Here is a 23,809-nt window from a genome sequence, read left to right as displayed (position 1 = left end):
GTACAGGAAGCAATTGATGGGGTAGAGCAGTGGGCATTAATGTGGGGATTCAGGTTCTCTGTAGAGAAAACTCAAACAGTGTTCTTTACCAGGAGGAAGGTGGGAGATGAGGTATGCTTGAGGTTATATGGGAGAAACTTGGAGAGGGTGCGGGCCTTCAGGTTCCTTGGGGTATACTTTGACACTAGAATGACCTGGGCAGAACACATTGAGAGAGTGATGGGAAAGTGTAAGAAGGTGCTAAATGTGATGCGCTGTCTGACGGTGAAGGAGTGGGAGCTGTGCGTTCCTCATTGAAGACCATGTATGTTGTATTGATCCGATCTGTAATAGACTATGGCAGCATAGCATATGGTTCGGCAGCCCGGACCTCATTGGAAAGATTAGATGTCATTCAGGGCAAGGACTCAGAATATGTAGTGGGGCGTTTCGGACGTCTCCAGCGGCTGCATTAAAGGGGGAGATGGGGGATATGCCATTGCAGATTAGGAGACAGCAGCTGGCAATTAATTATTGTGTCAACCTACAAGGACATGGGGTGTCTCATCCTGTGAAAGGGATTTTAAAGGCATGCTGGGAACATGAGCGAAGACAGAACACGAGCTTCGGGTGGGTGGGTAATACCCAGGTGAAGGAGATGGGACTGTACGGAAGGGAGTTTAGTCCAACAGTAGCTATTTCTGTAAATCCACCATGGCTACTCCCACCTCCAGTAGTTGATCTAGAAGTGTTGGAGAGACTACAGAAAGATAGGGAGAGTGTTGATCCATCTGATTTGTTTAAGAGACGTCTGGATACTGTGTATCAGGATTTTGTGGCCATTTACACAGATGGTTCAAAAGATCCAAGGAGAGGACGTACTGGGTCAGCATTTGTAGTGCAGGAATGTGGGGTGGAAGTCAGGAAACATATTACAGATAATCTGGCTGTATATACGGCGGAGCTGATGGCCATACTGTTGGCCTTGAAGTGGGTGGAGGAAGTCAAACAAGACAGAGTAGCTATTTGCTCTGATTCATTTGCAGTGTTAATGAGTCTCCAGTCCTTTAGCTCACGTAGCAGACAAGACCTGCTTTATGAGGTGCTACAAACCCATGGCAGGATTACAATGATGGATATACAGATAAGATTTACTTGGGTCCCAGCCAATGTGGAGGTGGAGGGGATAGTGGCAGTAGATGTACTGGCTAAACAAGCACTTAGTAGTGGAGATGTTGACGTTGAAGTTTCAATGAGCAAGGCAGAGGCAAAAAGACTGATACATACAGTGATGGTGCAGAGATAGCAGGAGCAGTGGAATAGAGATAATAAGGGCAGGCATTTATTTCAAGTACAAAGTCGGGGAGGGGAGGACGGCAGGAAGGGACAGAAAAGAGGAGGCTATTTTTACAAAATGAAGGGTGGGACACAGCCAGTTGAATAAGACAATAAATGTGATAGGAAAGCATCCAACAGGAAAGTGTGATTATTGTCAGGAAACAGAGACTACAGTGTGGGCAGTATCAGAGGGAAAGAGAAAGGATGAGATCTAGTATGAGGGAGAAGGGGATACAGGAAATTAGTTTAAAGAGTATATTGAGTAGACAGTCATTAGATATAGTCTGAAATATTTTGTTATCTTTTTTAAGAGCAACGGGGCTGGTAGGTAGGATTTAGATTCTCCCTGTCTCTGGCCCACACTCCAGTACAGTAGGTGGCGGTAATGCACCATAACGTTGGATGCCAATCGCCGATAAACCCAACAGAAGAAGAAGATGAAGAAGAAGAAGAAGAAGACGACGTTGTATGGTTGAATGGTTGAATGGGAGGAGTCTCAATCTAAAATGGCAGCCGCCACAAACAAGAACTGCAAGATATTGAATATTCTCTCCGATATTTCTCTTCGCCGGACCATGGCTTTAAGAACATATTGGACGTTTGTGTTTCTTCTTATTACAACAGGTCGATCTTTTGCCGAAGATGGTCATCATGAAATGGAGGAGTTTCTGAAAAGGGAGCATTCATTGTCAAAACCCTATCAAGGTAGCTCCGTTGTATCACCCTTTATTATAGTAGAATGTGAGAACACCGACAAGAATGCTGTATATTCGACATTGCAACAATGTTATACTGACTATTGAGTGTTGCTGGTCGTAAGATTGTTTTTTTCTCCCACTACATCAAGGGTCTCTCTCTCTCTCTCTCTGCTATGTACAACTTAAAATATGACAACTGTCCCTCAGTCTCTTCTGTTTTATGTGTGTTACAAACAAGATTGTCAAATAATGTGTACTCAGGTGTGGGGTCCTCCAGCTCATCCCATTGGGAATTGATGGGCGATGCCATGGTAACCACAGAGCAGGTGCGCCTCACAACAGACATGCAGAGCAAGCAGGGGGCAGTGTGGAGCCGCATTGTGAGTACAGAACACTGCACACTGTTATGTCTACATCACTGATACTGATTCTCTCTATCAGAGGAGGCTAGTGGGAGGAGCTAAAGGAGGAAGGGCTCATTGTAATGGCTGGAATGGAATAAATGGAACGGAGTCTAATGTGGTTTCCATATGTTTGATGTGTTTGATACCGTTCCATTGATTCCATTCCTGCCTATACAATGAGCCTGTCCTCCTGTAGCTCCTCCCACCAGCCTCCACTGCTCTCTATACAGTTCACATTTTGCATGGCTTTGCCAAAATGGTCATATCTATGTATGTATGTTTGCGTGTCCAGCCCTGTCACCTAAGGGACTGGGAGTTACAAGTGCACTTTAAGATTCATGGCCAAGGCAAGAAGAATCTGAATGGGGATGGACTGGGAATTTGGTACACCAAGGAGCGCATGCAGAAAGGTACGGTCCCACAATGTAGTTCCAACAGAAATATCAGAGCGCAGGTACAATGCAATGCAACTGTATAAATGCATTTCTGTCATTGTGTAGGTCCTGTGTTTGGGAATCAGGACCTCTTCACAGGGCTGGGTGTATTTGTGGACACGTACCCCAATGAGGAAAAACACCTTGAGGTACAGTATGTGCATATACCCGTCAGCCTCTTCTATGTGTTTCTGTGGAGGGAAGGAGTAGCTACAATACTGTTACATGTTATGTCACATATTATAGGACTTTCTCAACTACTTCCTTCCTTTTTTTTACTGTCTGGCAGCTGGGTTTATTTATGTGTCATATCCTGTCAAGTCTAGGTCAACATGTCCTGATCTTCCTGTGCTCTGAGAGGTGGCTTTAGCTAACTGACAACCAACACCTCCCACCTCAATACAGACCTGAGTCATACAAGCAAGCCAATACAGTGGAATATTTATGAGGTTTTGTTGGAGTGCTTGTTTGGGCAGGGCTCACAGACCTGTGTAATGGGTCTTGTGTTGTGATCCTCTGTTTTGTGCATCCCTATGGAGACAGGCGCAGAAGACGAGGTACACCACACGCACACAGGTACCCCATGTTTGGACCACCCATACCACCCCCATATCAAATGCCTCCCATACCCCTCTCCTAAGCTACTCCCATCAACCCCTAATGAACATGCTGCCCCATGTTAAATGTTGTTGTTGTTGTTTCCTACCTATTAACAATTGGTTACACCTTGAATATAATTTGCATTTTAATGAGTAGGGTAGAGAATGAGGTCACTCAGGCAAATATTACCAGCAGTATTGTATTGTTGTGGATGCTGCATCTTTTACCTGTTGTTCTGGTTCGGTCTCTCACTATTTTCGGTGCCTCCTTTCTTTTTTCACACCTTCCACCAGAGGATCTTCCCCTTTGTGTTGGCCATAGTGGGGAACGGAAGCATTAGTTACGACCACGAACGAGACGGGCGTCCCACTGAGCTGGGCGGCTGCAACGCCATGGTGCGCAACCTCAAACACGACACCTTCCTCTTCATCAGATATGTCCGCCGCAGGCTCACGGTGAGAGCACGCACATACACACACATTTTAACGGCTCTATGATGTTATCAATATCCAAGATATTGTGTAATAACTAACTAAATAATAATTATGTAATAACTAATTTCATCCAAGATGCATATTGGGTCACTCCTATAAAAACATACTAGAGTCTGAGAAAACCGTTGTGTTGAAGTGAATTGTTTCATTCACACCCGTTAACTCAACTTTGCAAGAAAATGTCAGAGAAATGATGCTTTGACTGTGCTAGGTAGTCCCTGGGCATACCCTGTTCAACTAGCTCTCACAGTCTCACGTCAGAATTAGATGTTCGTCCATGTTTCTCAAACGTCAAATTTCGAAGTGTTTAATGTTATGTTTAGGCATTAACTCAGACTTTTTGAGGTTAGGGTTAAGTTTGGGCATTAACTCCGAAATCTTAAGGTTAGGCATTAACGCCGAATGGTTAAAGTAAGGGTTAAGGTTTGGGATAGGCTTAAAACAAAAATCTCAAAAACAACATTCTATTTGTATTTGTATTTATTATGGATCCCCATTTTATTATGGATCCCCATTCCTGGAGTCCAGCAAAATTAAGTCAGTTCATACAATTTTAAAAACATTACAATACATTCACAGATTTCACAAAACACTGTGTGCCCTCAGGCCCCTACTCCACCACTACCACATATCTACAGTACAAAAATCCATGTGTACGTGTGTTTATAGTGCGTATGTTATCGTGTGTGTATGCATGTGTCTATGCCTATGTTTGTGTTGCTTCACAGTCCCCGCTGTTCCATAAGGTGTTTTTTTTTATCTGTTTTTTAAATCTAATTTTACTACTTGCATCTCTATTTAGTACTGTTCGCCTCCCATAGTCTGTTCTGGACTTGGAGACTGTGAAGAGACCTCTGGTGGCATGTCTTGTGGGGTATGCATGGGTGACCGAGCTGTGCGTCAGTAGCTCAAACAGACAGCTCGGTGCACCCAACTTGTCAACACCTCTCATAAACACAAGTAGTGATGAAGTCAATCTCTCCTCCACTTTGTGCCAGGAGAGATCGACATGCATATTATTAATATTAGCTCTCTGTGTACATCCAAGGGCCAGGCGTGCTGCCCTGTTCTGAGCCAACTGCAATTTTCCCAAGTCCCTCTGTGGCACCTGACCACACCACTGAACAGTAGTCTAGGTGCGACAAAACTAGGGCCTGTAGGACCTGCCTTGTTGATAGTGTTGTTAAGAAGGCAGAGCAGCGCTTAATTATGGACATACTTCTCCCCATCTTAGCTACTGTTGTATCAATATGCTTTGACCATGACAGTCTACAATCCAGGGTTACTCCAAGCAGTTTAGTCACCTCAACTTGCTCAATTTCCACATTATTCATTATGAGATGTAGTTGAGGGTTAGGGTTTAGTGAATGATTTTACCCAAATACAATGCTTTTAGTTTTGGAAATGTTCATGACTAACTTATTCCTTGCCACCCATTCTGAAACTAACTGCAACTCTTTGTTAAGTGTTGCAGTTATTTCAGTTGCTGTAGTAGCTGACGTGTATAGTGTTGAGTCATTCGCATACATAGACACACTGGCTTTACTCAAAGCCAGTGGCATGTCGTTAGTAAAGATGGAAAAAAGCAAGGGGCCTAGACAGCTGCCCTGGGGAATTCCTGATTCTACCTGGATTATGTTTGAGAGGCTTCCATTAAAGAACACACTCTGTGTTCTGTTAGACAAGTAACTCTTTATCCACATTATAGCAGGGGGTGTAAAGCCATAACGCATACGTTTTTCCAGCAGCAGACTATGATCGATAATGTCAAATGCCGCACTGAAGTCTAACAAAACAGCCCCCAATCTTTTTATCATCAATTTCTCTCAGCCAATTATCAGTCATTTGTGTAAGTGCTGTGCTTGTTCAATGTCCTTCTCTATAAGCATGCTGAAAGTTTGTTGTCAATTTGTTTACAGTAAAATAGCATTGTATCTGGTCAAACACAATTTTTTCCAATAGTTTACTAAGGGTTGGTAACAGGCTAATTGGTCGGCTGTTTGAGCCAGTAAAGGGGGCTGTACTATTCTTAGGTAGCGGAATGACTTTTGCTTCCCTCCAAGCCTGGGGGCACACACATTCTAGTAGGCTTAAATTGAAAATATGGCAAATAGGAGTGGCAATATCGTCCACTATTATCCTCAGCAATTTTCCATCCAAGTTGTCAGACCCCGTGGCTTGTCATTGTTAATAGACAACAATAATTTGTTCACCTCTTCCACACTCACTTTACGGAATTCAAAATTACAAGGCTTGTCTTTCATAATTTGGTCAGATTTGCAATTGTTGCTGGCATGTCATGCCTAAGTTTGCTAATCTTGCCAATGAAAAAAGTATTAAAGTAGTTGGCAATATCAGTTGGTTTTGTGATGAATGAGCCATCTGATTCAATGAATGATGGAGTTGAGTTTGCCTTTTTTCCCAAAATTTCATTTAAGGTACTCCAAAGCTTTTTACTATCATTCTTTGTCATTTATCCTTGTTTCATAGTGTTGGTTCTTCTTCTTTTTATTCAGTTTAGTCACATGATTTCTCAATTTGCAATACGTTTGCCAATCGGTTGTGCAGCCAGACTTATTTGCTGGATTCGAACATGCAACCTTTGGCACCAGAGGCAGATGCTTACTGGCTTGCTTGTATGACATCCCGTCCACAGCGCCCTAGCAAAACCAAAACCTACACTGTACTTGAAGGTAACAGTGCTCGCTGTTGCCCCTGGTGGCTGGTTTCCATGTCATCTCCCGGCATCCTCAGACATGGATGGACGTCGAATACTGACTTGTATCACGGGTGACCTGGCTGACCCTGTCAACCATACTCCCAATCTCTGTCTCTGTCTCTAATAGATTATGATTGACATTGATGGGCAGCATGAATGGAGGGACTGCCTGGACATACCGGGGGTGCGGCTGCCCCAGGGCTACTACTTTGGAGCCTCGGCCGTCACTGGAGATCTCTCTGGTAGTACTCCCCTCTACTGTGTTTTACATAGTAGCATTAATGAAATGGCATTTACATCAACTGTTTAATTGCCATGAATTAGCACCTAGTTTTCCATTTACTTAATCTACTTGGTGTTTCATTGATGTATCTAATTTCCAGTGAGATGTGGCCATCCCAGATTATTATCACTATCATTTATTTTGATGTACTCATTGTGACTACACTGCCCAGAATGAAATTCATGTGACACAAGTCAAATTCAGAGGGCACGGGGTCTAATAGGGAACTAAGGTATTGTATTTTGGTCCAGTGAAGTTGTTTTTGCTGCAGTTTGCTTTGAATGACTGAAACGTTCTGTTCCTCACAGACAATCACGATGTGATCTCCCTGAAACTGTACCAGCTGACTGTGTTACGCAGTGAGACAGAGGAAAAGGAGGAGGAAGAGGAGATCACTCTACCCAGTGTAGATAACATGGACCTACTAAAGAGTAAGGCTTGCTACCTCTCACACAAACAGAAGAACATACACATTCATTAATGTTACTCGGATAACATAGTTATTCTTGATAAAAAGCTCAACTACAAATACTATCAAATTATGTTATACTATTAGGGCTCTTTAACCAACTCAGTGGCATGTAGAGTGCTCCTTAACCAACTCAGTAGAGTGTCTGCCCCAAGACTGGGAGAAGGTTGGGGGTTCGATCTCAGGTCATACCAGAGACACAAAAAATGGGACCTGATGCCTTTCTGCTTGTCACTCAGCGTTAAGGAGATGGATTGGGGGTAAGGCCATGTGATAAACTAGCTTCCTGTCCAGGGGGTGTACTTGTACATCAAGCTGCCTCACGCTACAGAAACAGGAGATGGGCTACTTCCCCTATGGGCCGTTCTGGCTCGGACAAGGCGTACTTGTCTAAGGCCTACTTATTAGGGCTCTTTGACACTTCCTCTATTTTTCACTTTTTCTATCCATACTAAAATCTCTCTCTCTCTCTGTGTCAGTGGGTGAGAATGAAGAAGGGTGGAGTAGTATTGCTATGTTCTTCACCATCCTCTTCTCCATGCTGGGCTGTTTCCTGCTCATCGTAGTCGGCCTCATCGTCTACAGCCACTGGAACGAGAACAGACGCAAACGCTTCTACTGAGACGGAGAGAGGGTTAAAAGAAAGAGAGCGGGAGGGAGGGAGGCCTCCATCATAACCACTACTACTGTAGTCTGAGGACAAAACTGCACTGAGACACTGAAATGACAAGATGGAGACACTGTAACTGATCACCCAATGTAGACCAATGTGCTTGACAGACAGAGGTACCCTTGGGACAACACTAGTGAATCCTGGGAAAGACTGAGCAGCGGATGGATGCATTTCAACAACTACAGTAGAAAACCACACTGACCCATGCCATGAGTAGACACACAGAAATGTTTACTCCCTGTCCCCACCCCCACCAACCAGGCCTTACTCTACACACAAATATAGAGAACATATTATTATGTACTTGGTGTGAAATGACCTCAGTGTTGTCAGTAGACGGTGCCATTGCTGGTTAAGTTTGGTTGTCTTTTTAAGGGGCTTGGGAGATGGATTTATACTCACAGATTTATACTCAGTTGTTTTAGTCTTTTGAATGTCAAAGGGACAAAGTAACCGATTTGTTCTAACTCTACAAACCACATGACCAGCTCCCATCAGCAGTACGCTTCAGTGCTTGAACTGTCACACCAAAGATGTTATCAATGGCCTATCTGGCAATTGATCCGTCGCTTTTCTGCTTTGCTCTAGAAACAGCATCCTAGCATTGGGATAGGTATGTCATATTTGCTTCTATGGTGCTTGCAATCAATGTAAGTCTTTGTGCATTTTAATTGATTGACTTTCAATGAATTCTCATACTCAATTTTATTAGTTTGAAAGATATGGTTGCAGAGAATTGATGCTTTGTGTTGTCAAACTGCATCTACAGTAGAATGCATGAAGGTGCTAGATTAGTAATTTTTTACCACTATTTATGTCAAGATTGATTAGGTCGTTTTTAAATGTTTATTCTGTATATGACCATAAGAAATGAAAAGGTGACCAATCCCTCTCCTTTTGTTTTTTTTCAATGAGTTGCCTGTTACATTGAATTGATCTTACACTATCCAGTCTTAACTTAATCTACTTTGTCTAATATTTGTGTGATATACTTACATTTGTAAGCTAAATGACATGGTTCACATTCTTCCACATGCTATCTAGATTTATATATGAAAGGGATGTGTCTGAGGTTGGGACATCGCACAGATAAGAATAGGGTTGATTGATACTGCGGAACAGAGCACAAGTGAGGCTTTGCTGCATCTCATGGTCTCTTCCTGTGGTCTAAATGTATTTTCAAGCCTCAGACTTTTTGTTCACTAGAAATCATCCCAAACACTAAATGTACCCTTTCATCAAGTTAGGGTGTGCTCCTTTTGCTTTTCTGCACCCACCCAAACTGTTTTGGTTTTGTGTCATAATACCAGAGAGCCCTAGCCAGTGGTATGGATTCCAAAACAATGTGTATGTTGCCGTTTCTCCCAGACCTGACCTCAGAATTTCAACCAGTAACATTTCAAAGGAATTTCAATAAATTATAGAATCCCTCTGAAAGGGATAGTTTGGAAATGGAATACTGCAGACACAATCCATTTTAATTTCACGTTCGGAGAAAAACAAGACAATCCACTGAGCCTCACACTGCATCTGAACCATGTCTTGTCTCCTCATCAGCAGTTTGAAGACAGTGAATTGCACTCAATTGCTCATGCTGCCTTTTCCACACCGTCTTCACTGTATGACTGCCTTTTACTCCTGTTAAGCCACTGTCAGTGGAAAGATGAGCCACAGACTAACTGTAAAATACGGGAGCTTGTTTATTATGTTGATGGTATGCTTGTGTTGTCGTCATTAAAGAACAATCCTTAGTGATGTCATAGTTTCCTCACTCCTTACACTTTGGCTCAGGATAATAAAAATGGTTATTGACCATTCAGAGATGTACCGTAGATAAGTGTATTTTCTGGATAGAGTCCCATCATATCTTTGGCCTAGTTTCAACCAAATAGGTGTCTTAAAGTAGGAATGATAGCAGGTACTGTTGTATTACCCTCACTGAAGGTTGTCTAATAATGCTGCAGTGGAAATATTCTACTCAAGTCATGCGATTGTATATCATGAAACCATACATGGTTAAGTCTGATGCTCCTCATGATTAATATCTCAACTGGTTCAGATATCTGCGCGTGGAACCGCTCACTGTGTGGAGTACGTTATGCTGTCAGCTAGTCTATCAAACGTTAACACTATAGTTGAATGCTGCGTTGTTTCTCAAGCCTAGTCAGAGCCAAAATGACAGTATAACTTCAAGAGTGCAAATGTTCGTTTTATTATAAAAAAGAAAATGCAAATGACCCGAGAGTACACAGTAGACCCCCCACTAAACTAAAGCATTCAAATGTACAACACATTCCAGTGCTTTCCCCCTATGTTTTTGGCTTGATCTAGGTGATAGCGAAAGGGGTATGCGCTTGTGGTCAACCACTTCCTTTTCAAGCGTGGGTATTTTCATTTTTTTGGCAAAGTCTTTCCACACGAATCAACCACAACATCCGATTGACATTATCAAACTATGGTTGAGGGAGAAATGCAAGAAACATCTGGGTTACAAGTGGGTAACAGAGCATCCTTGATCATTGGATTATGGCGCGAGTACATTGTTGCCTTGGTGATATATAATTCAAGTGCAACCCACCCCTAAGTGAGAGACCATCTAAAGAAAACTTCTGGACTAGCTGAGGTGTCTCCACTCCGCTATCTAGCATTGGGTTTAAATTGGTTTCCATACTTGATACAGATCGCAGTCGCTATCTTCTATATCAAAGGTTGGGGAAATCGAGGAGAAAAGGCAACGATTCACCATTACTATTTAGTCATTGAAAATTCCTCAAAAACTATGACAGACATGTTGCTGTTTACAAAGACACCCAATGCGCCATGACAGCGCAACACACAAGGGGTGGACCAGTGGCAAAAGTACCCACAGGGCAAACAGAATAATATTAGTCTGAGGAAAGATTAAATAGCATTAATCGCACAAAAAGCATTCTAAAACACTAATTTAGCTTGCACAACCAAACAGATGTATTTTCTCCCCAATAATAATAATAATAATAAGTAACCAGGAGTAATATTCTTAGCAGATTAGAATGAGAGCAGACTGTACTTTTATCCACCATGTCACTAAAGATTAACAGAAACAAAAGTGAAACATGTACTAGAATGGCTTTTCATCTTCACTCCCCACCAAGAGGTAACATGTAGATATACACATTTACTTTTAAAGCATACACACAAAACACAGTAGCAATAAAAATATTCATTTTTTATATTATTTTGTTTTTTTAAACAAAGACATTACACATACCAACTGAGGTACAGTGTGACGTACTGAGAGTAATATTGCTTGTACTAGCAACCACAGACAGAAGAGAGTTATTGCAGCATACATCAGTGGGTTTATGTTTTTGCATAGCCTAGTCAGGTACAGTACAGTATATTACAGAGGCGTGTGTAGTTGAAATGAAGAGGAACACTTCGGGTGAAAGGAGGAATACAGGTATTCTACAATGACAGGGCTTTGGCCAAGTGAGCAACGTAAATGAAACTTGAGCTGACAACTGATGGCACTGGTGCGCCAATGGTAGATTTCAGATCAATGTCAAATACTAACTAAGTCGCTTTGGATAAGAGCGTCTGCTAAATGACTAAAATGTAAATGTAAATACAGATGTCCATAAAAAACAGCATGTTTTCTATTCATGACAATAAGACGGTATGCATATGTAAGTGTGAGAGTATAGGGTTGAGTACAGTACTTGTTTGGTACTGGCAAACAAATCTAAAAATTATAACAATTGTGCACTGCCTGCAGTACATGCAGGGGCAAAAACCCTGCCTCAGAAAGACAAACGTCGTTGAGGGTTGCCACGCACTTTCTGTTACCATGTTCGGTATGGTCGGGCCCCCTGGAGAGGGGGGGGGCCTCATGATCCAGAGGGATGCAATGAGCCATGACTAACCCCCCCCCCAGGGCTAGTTACCTCACCAGGGACCACATACCCAACCTGCCACTGAACCTAGCTTGTGCTCTCTTTGCTGGTATACCTGAGAGGCCATGGGGACTGGGTGGGGGGCTTGAGAGATGGATAAGAGCTTCTGGACATTGAAACCAAAACGGAAAAAGATAAAGCCTATCAATTGAAAATGTACAAGTCGCCTATTATTCACTACAGAAAAGCTATCCAAACATCTACGTTCAGATATCGCCGTGTCTGCAACTGTAGGCAAAGAAGAAAAGTACAGAGCAGATGAATGGATGGATGTTTGTCCATGACTGACTGATAGCCCTTTATCTAGGTAAACATGTGAAAGCCAAAGGAGAGTTTGTTTGGCAATAATCTTGCCCAGTAAGCAGAGTGAGCAACGGGACTGAAAAACTATGAGTCCCATTATCCTAATTTCAAAAACAAGAAACACCTTTTCAATTTCCATTATCTTCATTTGTCTATACTGTACTGCATCAAAATGAATGCACTTTAGCCTCTACATTTGTCATTGGGAGATTTTCCTCAACCATTCAAAAAACAAACATATCTCATATGAAATCACAAGAAAACAAAACAAAACCAGCATTCCTTTACATTGATTTTTTCAGTTACTAATTCAACACGCTTTCGAATGTCAAACTAATCTCGATCATATCCTTGAACAACAAAAAAACAAAAGAAAAGGAGTAAAAATAAAAAAGATCAACAAGACCACAGATAACAAGGGAACATTTTTATATTTCATATACATTGACAAAATAAATGTTGCCTATTCTACAGGCCAGTTTTCTGCCATGTAGGAGTAATGATCTCTTGTCTTGTGGTTTCACTCTTAAGTTTACTGCAACTCATAACCACATCCTAGAATAACAATTTGAGCTGACCAATACATGTCAGACAGACACTTGACTCAGTTTGTATAAAAGGACTCCTCTGGACTACTAGAAAAAAACAAAAAACATGCTGAAACATTTTTGCTGTCTTCAAAAGCATAAGTCTGAAATATAACCGCCTACTTATCAAATACAGAAGCCTAAAACACATCTAGTCTACCTGTCCCCAACTACAATTGACCACCATAGTAAGGCATTTCCCTATGCCTCAGAAGGATCATTTAAACTGAGTCTGTTCATAGGCCTTCTGCAACTCGACCCTCATGTCATGTCTGTTCCCTAGCAACCTACGAAGGCAGCTTATGGTGTCTTATCAAAAACATGTTATTGTCCTAATGTGAGAATGCGAGCATTACTATGCTCTACGACTTTCAAAACGTTACTTTTACAGTATCAAGGCTTCACACGGTTGAAGACAGACAACTTAGATGTAGGATCTTAAATTTGAGCCAGTTTGCTACAGCAGGAAAATAATCATGCAGTAACAGGAAATGTGAAACTATAATTAATGGAAATGTATATAGGGGTTGATACATTTTTCATAAGGGAAAATCAAGTCTGAAATTTCAAAGTGAAAATTACAAACTGCAGAAGCCTTCTTAAATCTCAAATACATGAGAGGAAAGAAGCCTGCACACTAATCTTGCTAGTATCACTGCTCTTTATTAAGCTTTACGCATCGGCCTCAAGGCCTTCGTCAGAGCTTCTGTGAGTATTTTTAATTTGCACCCTTATGTAGACATTGCTCCACCCACATCCGTTCAATGCATCGAATGGGGTTGGAGTCGAGGGAAAATAAACGTGTTACCAAATATAACAATGTGCATTTCAATAAAGTGTGTACATAAAACGTATTAAGAAAAAACGTCAGCCTACTCTGACGTTTTTTCTTGCACTGTACCCAATGATTTATGAAAACTTAGTTGATAGGTCGATGTCCTCATTGTGGTTTTACAGACGTGTTTAATACGTTTTATGTACACACTATTAGAATACCTATGAAATGCATAGTTATATTTCCCTCGACTCCAACCCCATTAGATGCGTTGAATGGATGTGGGTGGAGCAATGTCTACATAAGGGTGCAAATAAAAAATACTCACAAAAGCCTTGAGGCCGATGCGTAAAGCTTAATAATGAGCAGTGATACAAGCAAGAGCAGTGTGCGGGCTTCTTCTTTTACCATGCACCTGCAACAAAGGTAGGTCAGATGTGCGAATCTCAAATACACTAAATGTTTTACATTTTCTGAATTGCAGGAAAGTTCTCCTGCAACGGGGTGATCAAATATTTCTTGATTGATAGTCAGAATAAATCTGAGTCCATTTCCTTTTTCATTAGAAGTGAATAATAAACAGTGCATCAGTCCATAACCTAATTGACCAGTATGTGCTGCATGAAAACAAATCAATACAACTATCATATATCACTGCCATTTAAAACACACGCCCCCCCAAAGCAGCTGGACTTTTGTTGTGCTTCTTCTTCTAGGTGGAACTGCACAGTAAGATCACATGCACTCCACACCCGATTCTACAACTACGCTTCGACACACATGCTTAGGCAAGCAACGCACAACACCGAGGAACATGCTGTTTATCAGTGTGCAGCTACGCTAACCCTACACACACAGCAAAGCCATCCCCACAATGGAAAATAACACCATAAATCGCTAGCATTGCTCCTACAGGGTTCACACCACTGCAAGCCAAGGGAGTACGCAACAGCACACTGCAGGCCCGGTGCAGTCATAACAACATGATGAAACTAGATACAGGGAGGTTATACTTAAAACCTTGGTTCACTCCGTCCGAGCCCCACACGACCAGGGGACTCATGTGGTGAAGGTGCGTCACCATCAGGCTCCAGCTGCTTCTGGGTCGAAACAGCAGCCGATTCGTCACTGTCAGCTAGGGGCCAATGGCCTGGGAGTGTTTCCCTATATGAAACAGGCGCTGAAAACACACCGTTACTGACACGACGAATCAGAACATACATCTACCTACACACACACACTAATTACTCATGCCCTCTATGCAAGATCCCAGTGCATTGTTTATAAAAGTGGTCTAAAGCCTGGTGAGTTGAGTGCACTACACCAGGGGCCAGGGCACTTTGTGGATACGCCAAATAAGACTACACCCCTCCTATACACACACAATACACCCACAGCAGCACCTTGGTAAGCGCTGTGTTGCCATTAATGTGGGTTATAGTGGCCTCAGCCAAAGCTGGTTTTTAGAAAAAAGTAATACAATGACAAGAAAATGATAGAGGAGCAAAGTACTATAGAGCTGAACCTTCAGTATTCCACGTAACATCACCGGCGGTCTGGGACGCACACGGTCGACCCTGCAAGGCTTTTTATAGACACCAAGTTGCAGGCACAGCGATGGGATAATGTCACAGCTTAGTCTTCAGTTCACTTGGCCACAGTCAGGCCAGATAGCACGCACATCAAAAAATCTGTTCCAGTCCATTCAATACATTTCAGTCTGGCCAAGTGTTGACCGGAGTACTGGTGGAGTCATGTGGGATGGGAAGCGGGGGCTTTAGGGGGAGGAGTCTGGTGTTATTGGGACACAGTCCAGAGAGGGAGAGCCTATAAGAGACAGGCACATCTTCACTTCCCCTTCCAAGCCTCTTCTCTGGATGCAAATAGCCCTGCTGTCACTCCGCGAGGAAACCAGACGCAGGCTAAAATGACTCCGGGGTGACATCACTTTGCAGCTGTGCCCTAGATTACACAATACACACACCCTTACAAAAACAGTTCAATTTCTCAGTTTGTACCCCTTGTTCAGTCCCTTCAGGTCAGTTCTGTCTTGTAGCATTATCTTCTGTTTTGGCTCTTATGTGCTGGGGCCTAGAGGCCTGTGGGTTGGTGACCGTTGTGGTATGCTGTCCTGTCCGCACGTAGGTGAAATGTTAGAAGGACCAGAAGAAAATGTCCAGGCCAGACAGTGGGGTGGGAAAATGAGGGACATAGGTGGGGGGTGGGTGGGTAGATGTAGTCAATTCTGTGCCAGCGTCAACACCTCTTCTTACCACTTGGTGGTCTCTCTAGAAGTGTTAGCCCCTCCCCATCCATGAATACTTGGCATTTTCCTCATCCCCATGTTAAGAATTAAACAAAGCAGAGGGACCTTCCATGGGTATTAAAGAATGAAACCATTAGCCACACGAAAATTCTTTCTCAAATAAGAGCTTTTCTTTGTCATCATCATCATCATCATCATCATTTTATGGATCATAACTGAGAAGCATGTCAAACAGGACAACCTGGTTCATTTGGTGAGTTGTGGGGCATTTCATTTGCTGGTGGTATCTGGGTTATTGTTATGATGACAATGACAAGAGCTCTCTTGGGTCTCCCTCTTTAAAGCGCAGATCCAGCAGCAACAGCAGCCTCTGGGATGGTAGGTGGTGGAGCTCAGACCAGGCGATCTCCGGTGCTGGTCTGGGGCTGAGGTTGGGGCTCAGGGGTTCTCTCTTTGTGTCTGAGGGTGTGATCAGAGGCAGAGCAGCAGTCCCCCGTAGCCCCCAGACACACCTGCTCCTCGTCCTCCTCCGGCCCAGAGCCCTCATCTAGTTGGCACACACACACCTCAATCCCTGAGTCGCCCGTCACGTGCCTGCGCCGGGTCAGCAGCTCCTCCAATGGGCCTTCACGGTCCACCTCCACCGGTCTCTCTGATTGGCTGGGCACAGACGCGGCTTCCTGGTCTGCTGACGAATTGGCGGCCTGCTCCTCTCTTGGCGCGTCCTCTGTTGGGGGCTCCAGCACCACGACCGCTTCTGATTGGATGGGGGGCAGCAGGGTGGCAGGGGTGGTCTCTGGGGGGATCTCGGAGTAAGGCGGAGGGGGAGTCGGGGGATGACCCACCACCTCTTCATAGTCAGGAAGCTTGCAGTCTGTCCAGAACCCTGGGCGTAAATAAACAAACACACAGGAGTCAACCATCTTAACCCTTTACACTCGTACCTGTATACGGTTTGAAAATAGCAGATTTGGGCACCGATAGCGCCTGAATTGGAATGCAGTGTCTGTACAGTAACATGCTATAATGACGTCAGAGCTCAGGCTCTGCGCTTCACTGCCCTGTATGGGTTTTGACTGACAGCCATCCTGAAACTTGAGCACAGCACACAAGTTGCCGCCCCCATCCCTCCCGCAAATTGGGCAACTTTTGCTAAATGTATTGTCCGAGGGAAAAGCTGTAAATTAAGAGGACTATGTATTTTTAAAGATGAGACGTTGATTATTATAATAAATACTGTTGATGTCATACAAGCAAGCCAAACAGCTGTGAGTCCAAATGTGCACTTCACATTTCCATATCATAAAACTCATCTCATATACCGTGTCAACGTTTCTGATCACTATGTTTGATGTACAGTTACAAGATGACATGGCGTCATACCCTGGGTTGTTCTGAACAGAATGAGCCTGTTTGTCTATTGTGAAGAAAATTTGAAGCGGAACACGCACCTGAATGCACATGACTCCTTTCTATGCGTATCAAAATTACGATCCGTTTCTCTGAATTGCCCAGTCAAAGCCTGACACTAAGATCGTATTTTATAACTTAGCTTGTAGTGTTGCACGGTATACCAAAACTTCTGTACTTTTTCGATACTGGAACGTGAAAAACGTTTCGGTACTAGAATTTGTTTTATTTTCGGTACTTCTGTCAAATGTGTCTCCCGGATCAAGCCTGTCTATCAGCCAACCCCTTATTATAGTGCGCATCCTGCCTGCTCCACTTCACTGTTAGCCTGCACTGGGAGTACGTGCTGCATCATGTTAGCTCCCCACTCATGCTGCACAGAAGTTAACACACTTGAATAATGTAGAAACTGTTAATTACTGTTCGCAAAACAATGTCCATACAGGCTACAACCCTTTACAAATGGAAGAAGATAACGGTAGCTTCCAGCTTTGTAGGCTAACTTTCCTTGCTAGCTGACAGCCAAAATAAATTCACTACCCTAGTACTTTGTTTGGTCATAATATGCAAACCATAACCCTAAATATGCTGATTTCAAAGCCGATTACCACCAAAAACTTTATTCATTCATTTATTTCAATTGCTACCATGCATATGCTGTTCATATTTCTTCTGTAAGAAACATTTAAATTTAGCCCCAACCATTTAGGCCAATTCCCACTATTAATTAATTAATTATTAATTAATAATTAATAATCATATTAATTAATATGCCATTTAGCAGACGCTTTTATCCAAAGCGACTTAGTCATGCGTGCATACATTTTTTTTTGTGTATGGGTGGTCCCGGGGATCGAACCCACTACCTTGGCGTTACAAGCGCCGTGCTCTACCAGCTGAGCCAAGGTAAAGCCAAGGTAAAGGGTTAACAGTCTAGATAGGGTTAGCTCGTGTTTAACTAAATAACTCATGGTCAGGTGTGGTTCTGAATCTGCAAAGAACCATCTCCAAGCCACCAGGCCTAATTACTCTAAACAGTTAACTCAGAGGGACAAGTGGTGAAGTCATTTCAGGGATGTAGCGAGTGCAGATGTAAGAGTTGTGCAATAAGTGTCCAGTGGGGGCTGAGAGACTCACTCAGGTTGAGGGGTGGAGGGGAGATGAAGGAGCTAGAAGCTCCCTGGTAGGCCATAAGGCTGATTTCACGCTGGCGCTGCTCCTGCTGCAGCCGCATCTTGACCCGACGGTGTCGGTAGGCACAGCAGCAACTCAGCATTATAATGAGGGTCCACACCAGCCAGAACCCTGCACAAAATCACAGTTACATTCTCAGTCAACTCATTTTGGCCAATGCTAATTTGTTTCATCGCTATTTGTTTCAACGTGATTAACTGTCAAATTGGAGTGACTCAATGAAAGTGACAAATTCTGAGATTCCCATAATGAAGAATAAGTCATGTAAATAGATGTTGGGAAGAAGGACAGAGTGGTGTCAGAAAGGCAAGGAGAGAATAGAGGACACTCAGAACATACACCACAGCTCGTAGTAGTAGGTGCAGCACTCTGTCTCCCCGCAGCAGTACCCCATCTCACACCGGTATTGCTCATTGTTCACTCCAAAACAGAACTCCTTACCCTAAACACAAACAGGCATGCTATTCAGTGACATCACACACACAACTGGGATAAAATCTCTGGATTATGCATACATGCACAGCTGTTTGACAAAGTTACATTGGCATTTACTGCACAAAACACTAACACAAGCAAGCCTGCAAAGGCACAGACCCACTTTCATTGTGGATGAACATTCAAATAGCATTCAATACTTTGAAAATCAAATTACAAAATACAGTGCATTCAGAAAGTACACAGACCCATTCCCTTTTTCCGCATTTTGTTACATTACAGCCTTATTCTAAAATGGATTAAATAAATAAAAATCCTCATCAATCTACACACAATACCCCATAATGACAAAGTGAAAACAGGTTTAGAACTGTTTGTAAATTTATAAAAAATAAAACACAGAAATACCTTATTTACTTAAGTATTCAGACCCTTTGCTATGAGACTCAAAATTGAGCTCAGGTGCATCCTGTTTCCATTGATCATCCTTGAGGTGTTTCTACAACTTCATTGGAGTCCACCTGTGGTAAATTCAATTGATTGAACATGATTTGGAAAGGCACACACGTCTATACAAGGTCCCACAGTTGACAGTGCATGTCAGAGCAAAAACCAAGCCATGAGGTTGAAGGAATTGTCCACAGCGCGCCGAGACAGGATTGTGTCGAGGCACAGATCTGGGGAAGGGTACCAAAAAAATGTCTGCAGCATTGAAGGTCCCCAAGAACACTGTCCCTCCATCATTCTTAAATGGAAGAAGTATGGAACCACTAAGACTCTTCCTAGAGCTGGCCGCCTGGCCAAACTGAGCAATCGGGGGAGAAGGGCCTTGGTCAGGGAGGTGACCAAGAACCCGATGATCACTCTGACAGAGCTCATCTGTGGAGATGGGAGAACCTTCCACAAGAACAATCTCTGCAGCACTCCACCAATCAGGCCTTTATGGTAGAGTGGCCAGACGGAAGCCACTCCTCAGTAAAAGGCACATGACAGCCCGCTTGGAGTTTGCCAAAAGGCACCTAAAGACTCTCAGACCATGAGAAACAAAATATTCTCTGGTCTGATGAAACCAAGATTGAACTATTTGGCCTGAATGCCAAGCGTCACATCCGGAGGAAACCTGGCACCATCCCTACGGTGAGACATGGTGGTGGCAGCGTCATGCTGTGGGGATGTTTTTCAGCGGCAGGGACTGGGAGACTAGTCAGGATTGAGGGAAAGATGAACGGAGCAAAGTACTGAGAGATCCTTGATGAAAACCTGCTCCAGAGCGCTCAGGACCTCAGACTGGGACGAAGGTTCACCTTCCAACAGGACAACGATCCTAAGCACACAGCCAAGACAACGCAGGAGTGGTTTCGGGACAAGTCTCTGAATGTCCTTGAGTGGCCCAGCCAGAGCCCGGACTTGAACCCGATCTAACATTTCTGGAGAGAGCTGAAGATAGCTCGGCCAAGAAGACTCGAGGCTGTAATCGCTGCCAAATGTGCTTCAACAAAGTACTGAGTAAAGGTTCTGAATACTTATGTAAATGTGATATTTTGATAAATTAGCAAACATTTCTAAACCTGTTTTTGCTTTGTCATTATGGGGTATTGTGTGTAGATTGAGGGGGGAAAAACAATTTTATCAATTTTAGAATAAGGCTGTAACGTAAGAAAATGTGGAAAAAGTGAAGGGGTCTGAATACTTTACGAATGCACTGTAGGTGTTGCATTGACAGGTAAGTGACATCTCCCGATTATACAAACATGTCATAGAAGCTGCCAAATGCAGTTTTAAATAAGTTTAGCAGAGTAGGATTTTAACCAGGTACTGTGGTAGGCTAAAACAACAGGTTTGTGGCCAGTAGCTAGCTAACAATTACAGCAAGCTATATGCATCACTACCAACAAATACATAACAGGAAAAACGCAGTTACTTAGCTAGAACACCAACTAGCCTGCCAGCTAACCGGTAATTTAGCATGCTATGTTTACTGGTGGTAACTAACAGCCAGCTATCGAAGTGACTTGTTGTATACTTCAAAATAGTAATTGGCCATTAGCTGCAGACAACAGATAAAATAGATCGGTGTATGTCTACAAAATATATTATGCTTGCAAACATTAGCTAGCTTAGCGGACCACCGCAGTAAATGTGTTTTCAGTTTGGATATTCGAAGTGTGCTCGTCAATACCTCGCCCACTGAAGGTCCTAGGAAGATGAGTGATATAAGTAGATTCAGATGACGGTCAAGAGCAAGGGTAAAACCTTTTTTCAAATCTGTCCCGTTTTCAAAAAGTGACTTTATGTTGGTTTAAATGGGGGATTGTGAATTCGCGGCTAAGGGACTGTCTTAGTGTTTACAGGATTTAATCAATTAAAGCTGCAATATGTAACTTTTTGGACAACTGAAAAATCTAATAGAAATGTGAGTTATAGATCTGTCATTCTCATTGAAACAAGTCTATGAAGCAGTATATCTGTTCTATGTGTGCTATTTCTATGCTTCCCATTTTGTTTCGTTTGAGTCTTTCACTTTTGTACACCAACTTCAAACCGCTGTAAATACAATATTTTTGGTTATGGAAAATATATTTCACAGCGGATTAGATGGTACAATTATTTTTTACATTAGTCATTTAGCAGACACTCTTATCCAGAGCGACTTACAGTTAGTGAGTGCATACATTATTTTTTTATTTTTCATACTGGCCCCCCGTGGGAATCGAACCCACAACCCTGGCGTTGCAAAATGTTCTACACTATACTTGCTTGTTTTGTTAAACTGAAATTTGGCAAACTATTAGATTTCTGCATAGTGCATCCTAGATGATCTAGAGATCTTAAACCAACTTTTCCCCCACAATTACATTTTGAAATTTGACAGTACTTTGTGTGTTTTATCTAAAAATGACAAGGTCATAAAGCATGAATAGGCCTATGAACTTCATTGATTCCCTTAGGATTTTTTTCAGCAGCGGTGGGTTTTTATAGAACAACTGTGACAAGGTCACTTCTGGTGACTTAAAAAAAAATACATTACTCTAAAAATGTCATTATGGATGAGGGGGGGTTAGTGACTTCACATTGTGGTTTTACGTCTCAATTTTACCTGGATAGAAAGCTTCTTTGTAAATGGGTTAAATATAACACTCGTAGTAACTAGAGGTAACCCCCCAAAAAAAAAAAATATGTGGGCCTCTATGCAGTGTGTGTAATCTTTATATAGGTCTAACTCTCCTGAATGGGAATGCAACAATGTATTTATTTTTTACTTTCACGCAATCACCGGTATTGCACTTTTACGACGGTCCCCTACACCACCAGAGCGCAAGAAAACAGCATATGGTCTCCTTTTTGCCTCTGTTAAGGGAAAACTCCGACTCTCAGTAAAAACAAAGTGTGTACCTTCCTCTTTACCATCATCTGATTCTAGCTCTATGATCATCCTAGGAACTTCCTTCCGAAAGCTATTGAAGACAAAGTAACTAAACGTTAGGTAGCTAGCGGCTGGTTTATCAACTCAGTCTTGGAAGTCTTGGTAAGATTTCGGATAATAGCGTATAAGTATTTCAAGCTATAAACATTGTAGCTATAAATATATCAACAAACACACGATTTGCCAAAACTGACGTCACTCAAAGTTGGAGTTGCTGGCGAGCCATTCCCAAGTTCCCTTTGTGGTGAAACAAAGACGCACAATAGAAGGCCTAGGATCCAGCTGCGATCCACGGGCTTGGTTAAAAGCGCCTACCGCGCTATGAACGCAAACTGCAACTTACCTGTACCAAACAGGTCCCGGTGCAAAGCAGACCTACAATGGATCCCAGTGTTCTCTGTGGCATCTTTCTGGGTTGTTGGCCGAGAACACGACGAGAATCATATAGCAGTTGATCCAGAATTTGTGAAATGAACAGCTAATTCAAACCATTACGTACGTGACATGTTTAGTCCCTGTCGGAAAGCGTTCAGTGATTCTCAAATCTCAACCAGAAAGAGATTTTGCACCAGCCACTGGAGGGCGGTGTTGTCATACTATAACTGGATAAGTATTTTTATGCAACTGATAAAGAGGCACTCCAGTCGCCTTTTCACCTGATTTACTTAACAAAAGGAACATTTCAATAGATGGTCCAGGTAAGTCATGACATGGGATGGGGGGGGCTGGCTTTCCTATTGTTCTCCTCTATTGTGCCTCAAGCAAGGGGGAGGCCAATGACATCACGACTGCCCATCAAACCAACTCCTTGAATGCCCTACTCCATGTGTCCAACTCATTCCATGGCGGGCCAAGTGTGCAGTTTCTTTCTCCCCCCCTTGTACTTGATTGATGAATTAAGGTCACTAATTAGTAAGGAACTCCCCTCACCTGGTTTTCTAGGCCTTCATTGAAAGGAAAAACCAAAAACCTGCAGACACTCTGCCCTCGTAAAATGAGTTCGACACCCCTGCCCAACTCCTTGAAGTTTGCAATTGTAAAAAAAAATAAAAAAAACTATTTTGCTCAAAACATATTTGTTTACCCTTTAGTGTGTGTACTTTACTGGAATATCAGTTTTCAACGTGAAAAGTAAAATAAATACAAATCTTATGAACTGGTAGTAAAGTTCATGATTTTCAGACAAGCAAAATAATAGCAAATCCTATGGAAGAAAAAAAAATTCCCACAATTATAGTTACCTGTAAGCAACCCTGGTCCTGGAGTGCCGCAGGGACTTCATATTTTTGATTTAGCCAACTTGGAAGACCAGGTGTGTTGAATTTAGTCAATCACTGAACGGATCAATTAACTCAGTTTATCAGGTGTGGTGCCTAGTTGGAACAAATC

At 42.6% G+C, this 23,809-nt stretch overlaps 2 protein-coding genes across 3 annotated transcripts; one reads left to right on the top strand and one right to left on the bottom strand.

The window, feature by feature from the left end:
• The first annotated feature begins 1,797 nt into the window (after positions 1-1,797).
• LOC121541662 (VIP36-like protein) lies at positions 1,798-10,966 on the top strand. Of its 2 annotated transcripts, XM_041850857.1 has the most exons (9): positions 1,798-2,022; positions 2,277-2,395; positions 2,712-2,829; positions 2,920-3,002; positions 3,397-3,429; positions 3,747-3,908; positions 6,794-6,908; positions 7,258-7,380; positions 7,898-10,966. In XM_041850857.1, the coding sequence occupies exons 1-9, from the start codon at positions 1,824-1,826 to the stop codon at positions 8,038-8,040; spliced, it is 1,095 nt and encodes a 364-aa protein (XP_041706791.1). In that variant the 5' UTR covers positions 1,798-1,823; the 3' UTR covers positions 8,041-10,966. The 2 variants fall into 2 exon arrangements, with proteins under 2 accessions (XP_041706791.1, XP_041706792.1); XM_041850858.1 differs by lacking the exon at positions 3,397-3,429.
• Positions 10,967-13,859: 2,893 nt separating this feature from the next.
• LOC121541663 (WW domain-binding protein 1-like) lies at positions 13,860-23,052 on the bottom strand. Its single transcript, XM_041850859.2, has 4 exons — positions 22,764-23,052; positions 18,901-19,003; positions 18,505-18,672; positions 13,860-16,843 (listed from the first exon to the last, which is right to left on the bottom strand). Exons 1-4 carry the CDS (start codon positions 22,824-22,826, stop codon positions 16,350-16,352), a joined length of 828 nt encoding a protein of 275 aa, XP_041706793.1. The 5' UTR covers positions 22,827-23,052; the 3' UTR covers positions 13,860-16,349.
• Positions 23,053-23,809: the final 757 nt, after the last annotated feature.

Source organism: Coregonus clupeaformis, chromosome 27 (assembly GCF_020615455.1).
Source record: "Coregonus clupeaformis isolate EN_2021a chromosome 27, ASM2061545v1, whole genome shotgun sequence".
Classification (NCBI taxonomy): domain Eukaryota; kingdom Metazoa; phylum Chordata; class Actinopteri; order Salmoniformes; family Salmonidae; genus Coregonus; species Coregonus clupeaformis.
This window is presented reverse-complemented; position numbering and strand designations above follow the sequence as displayed.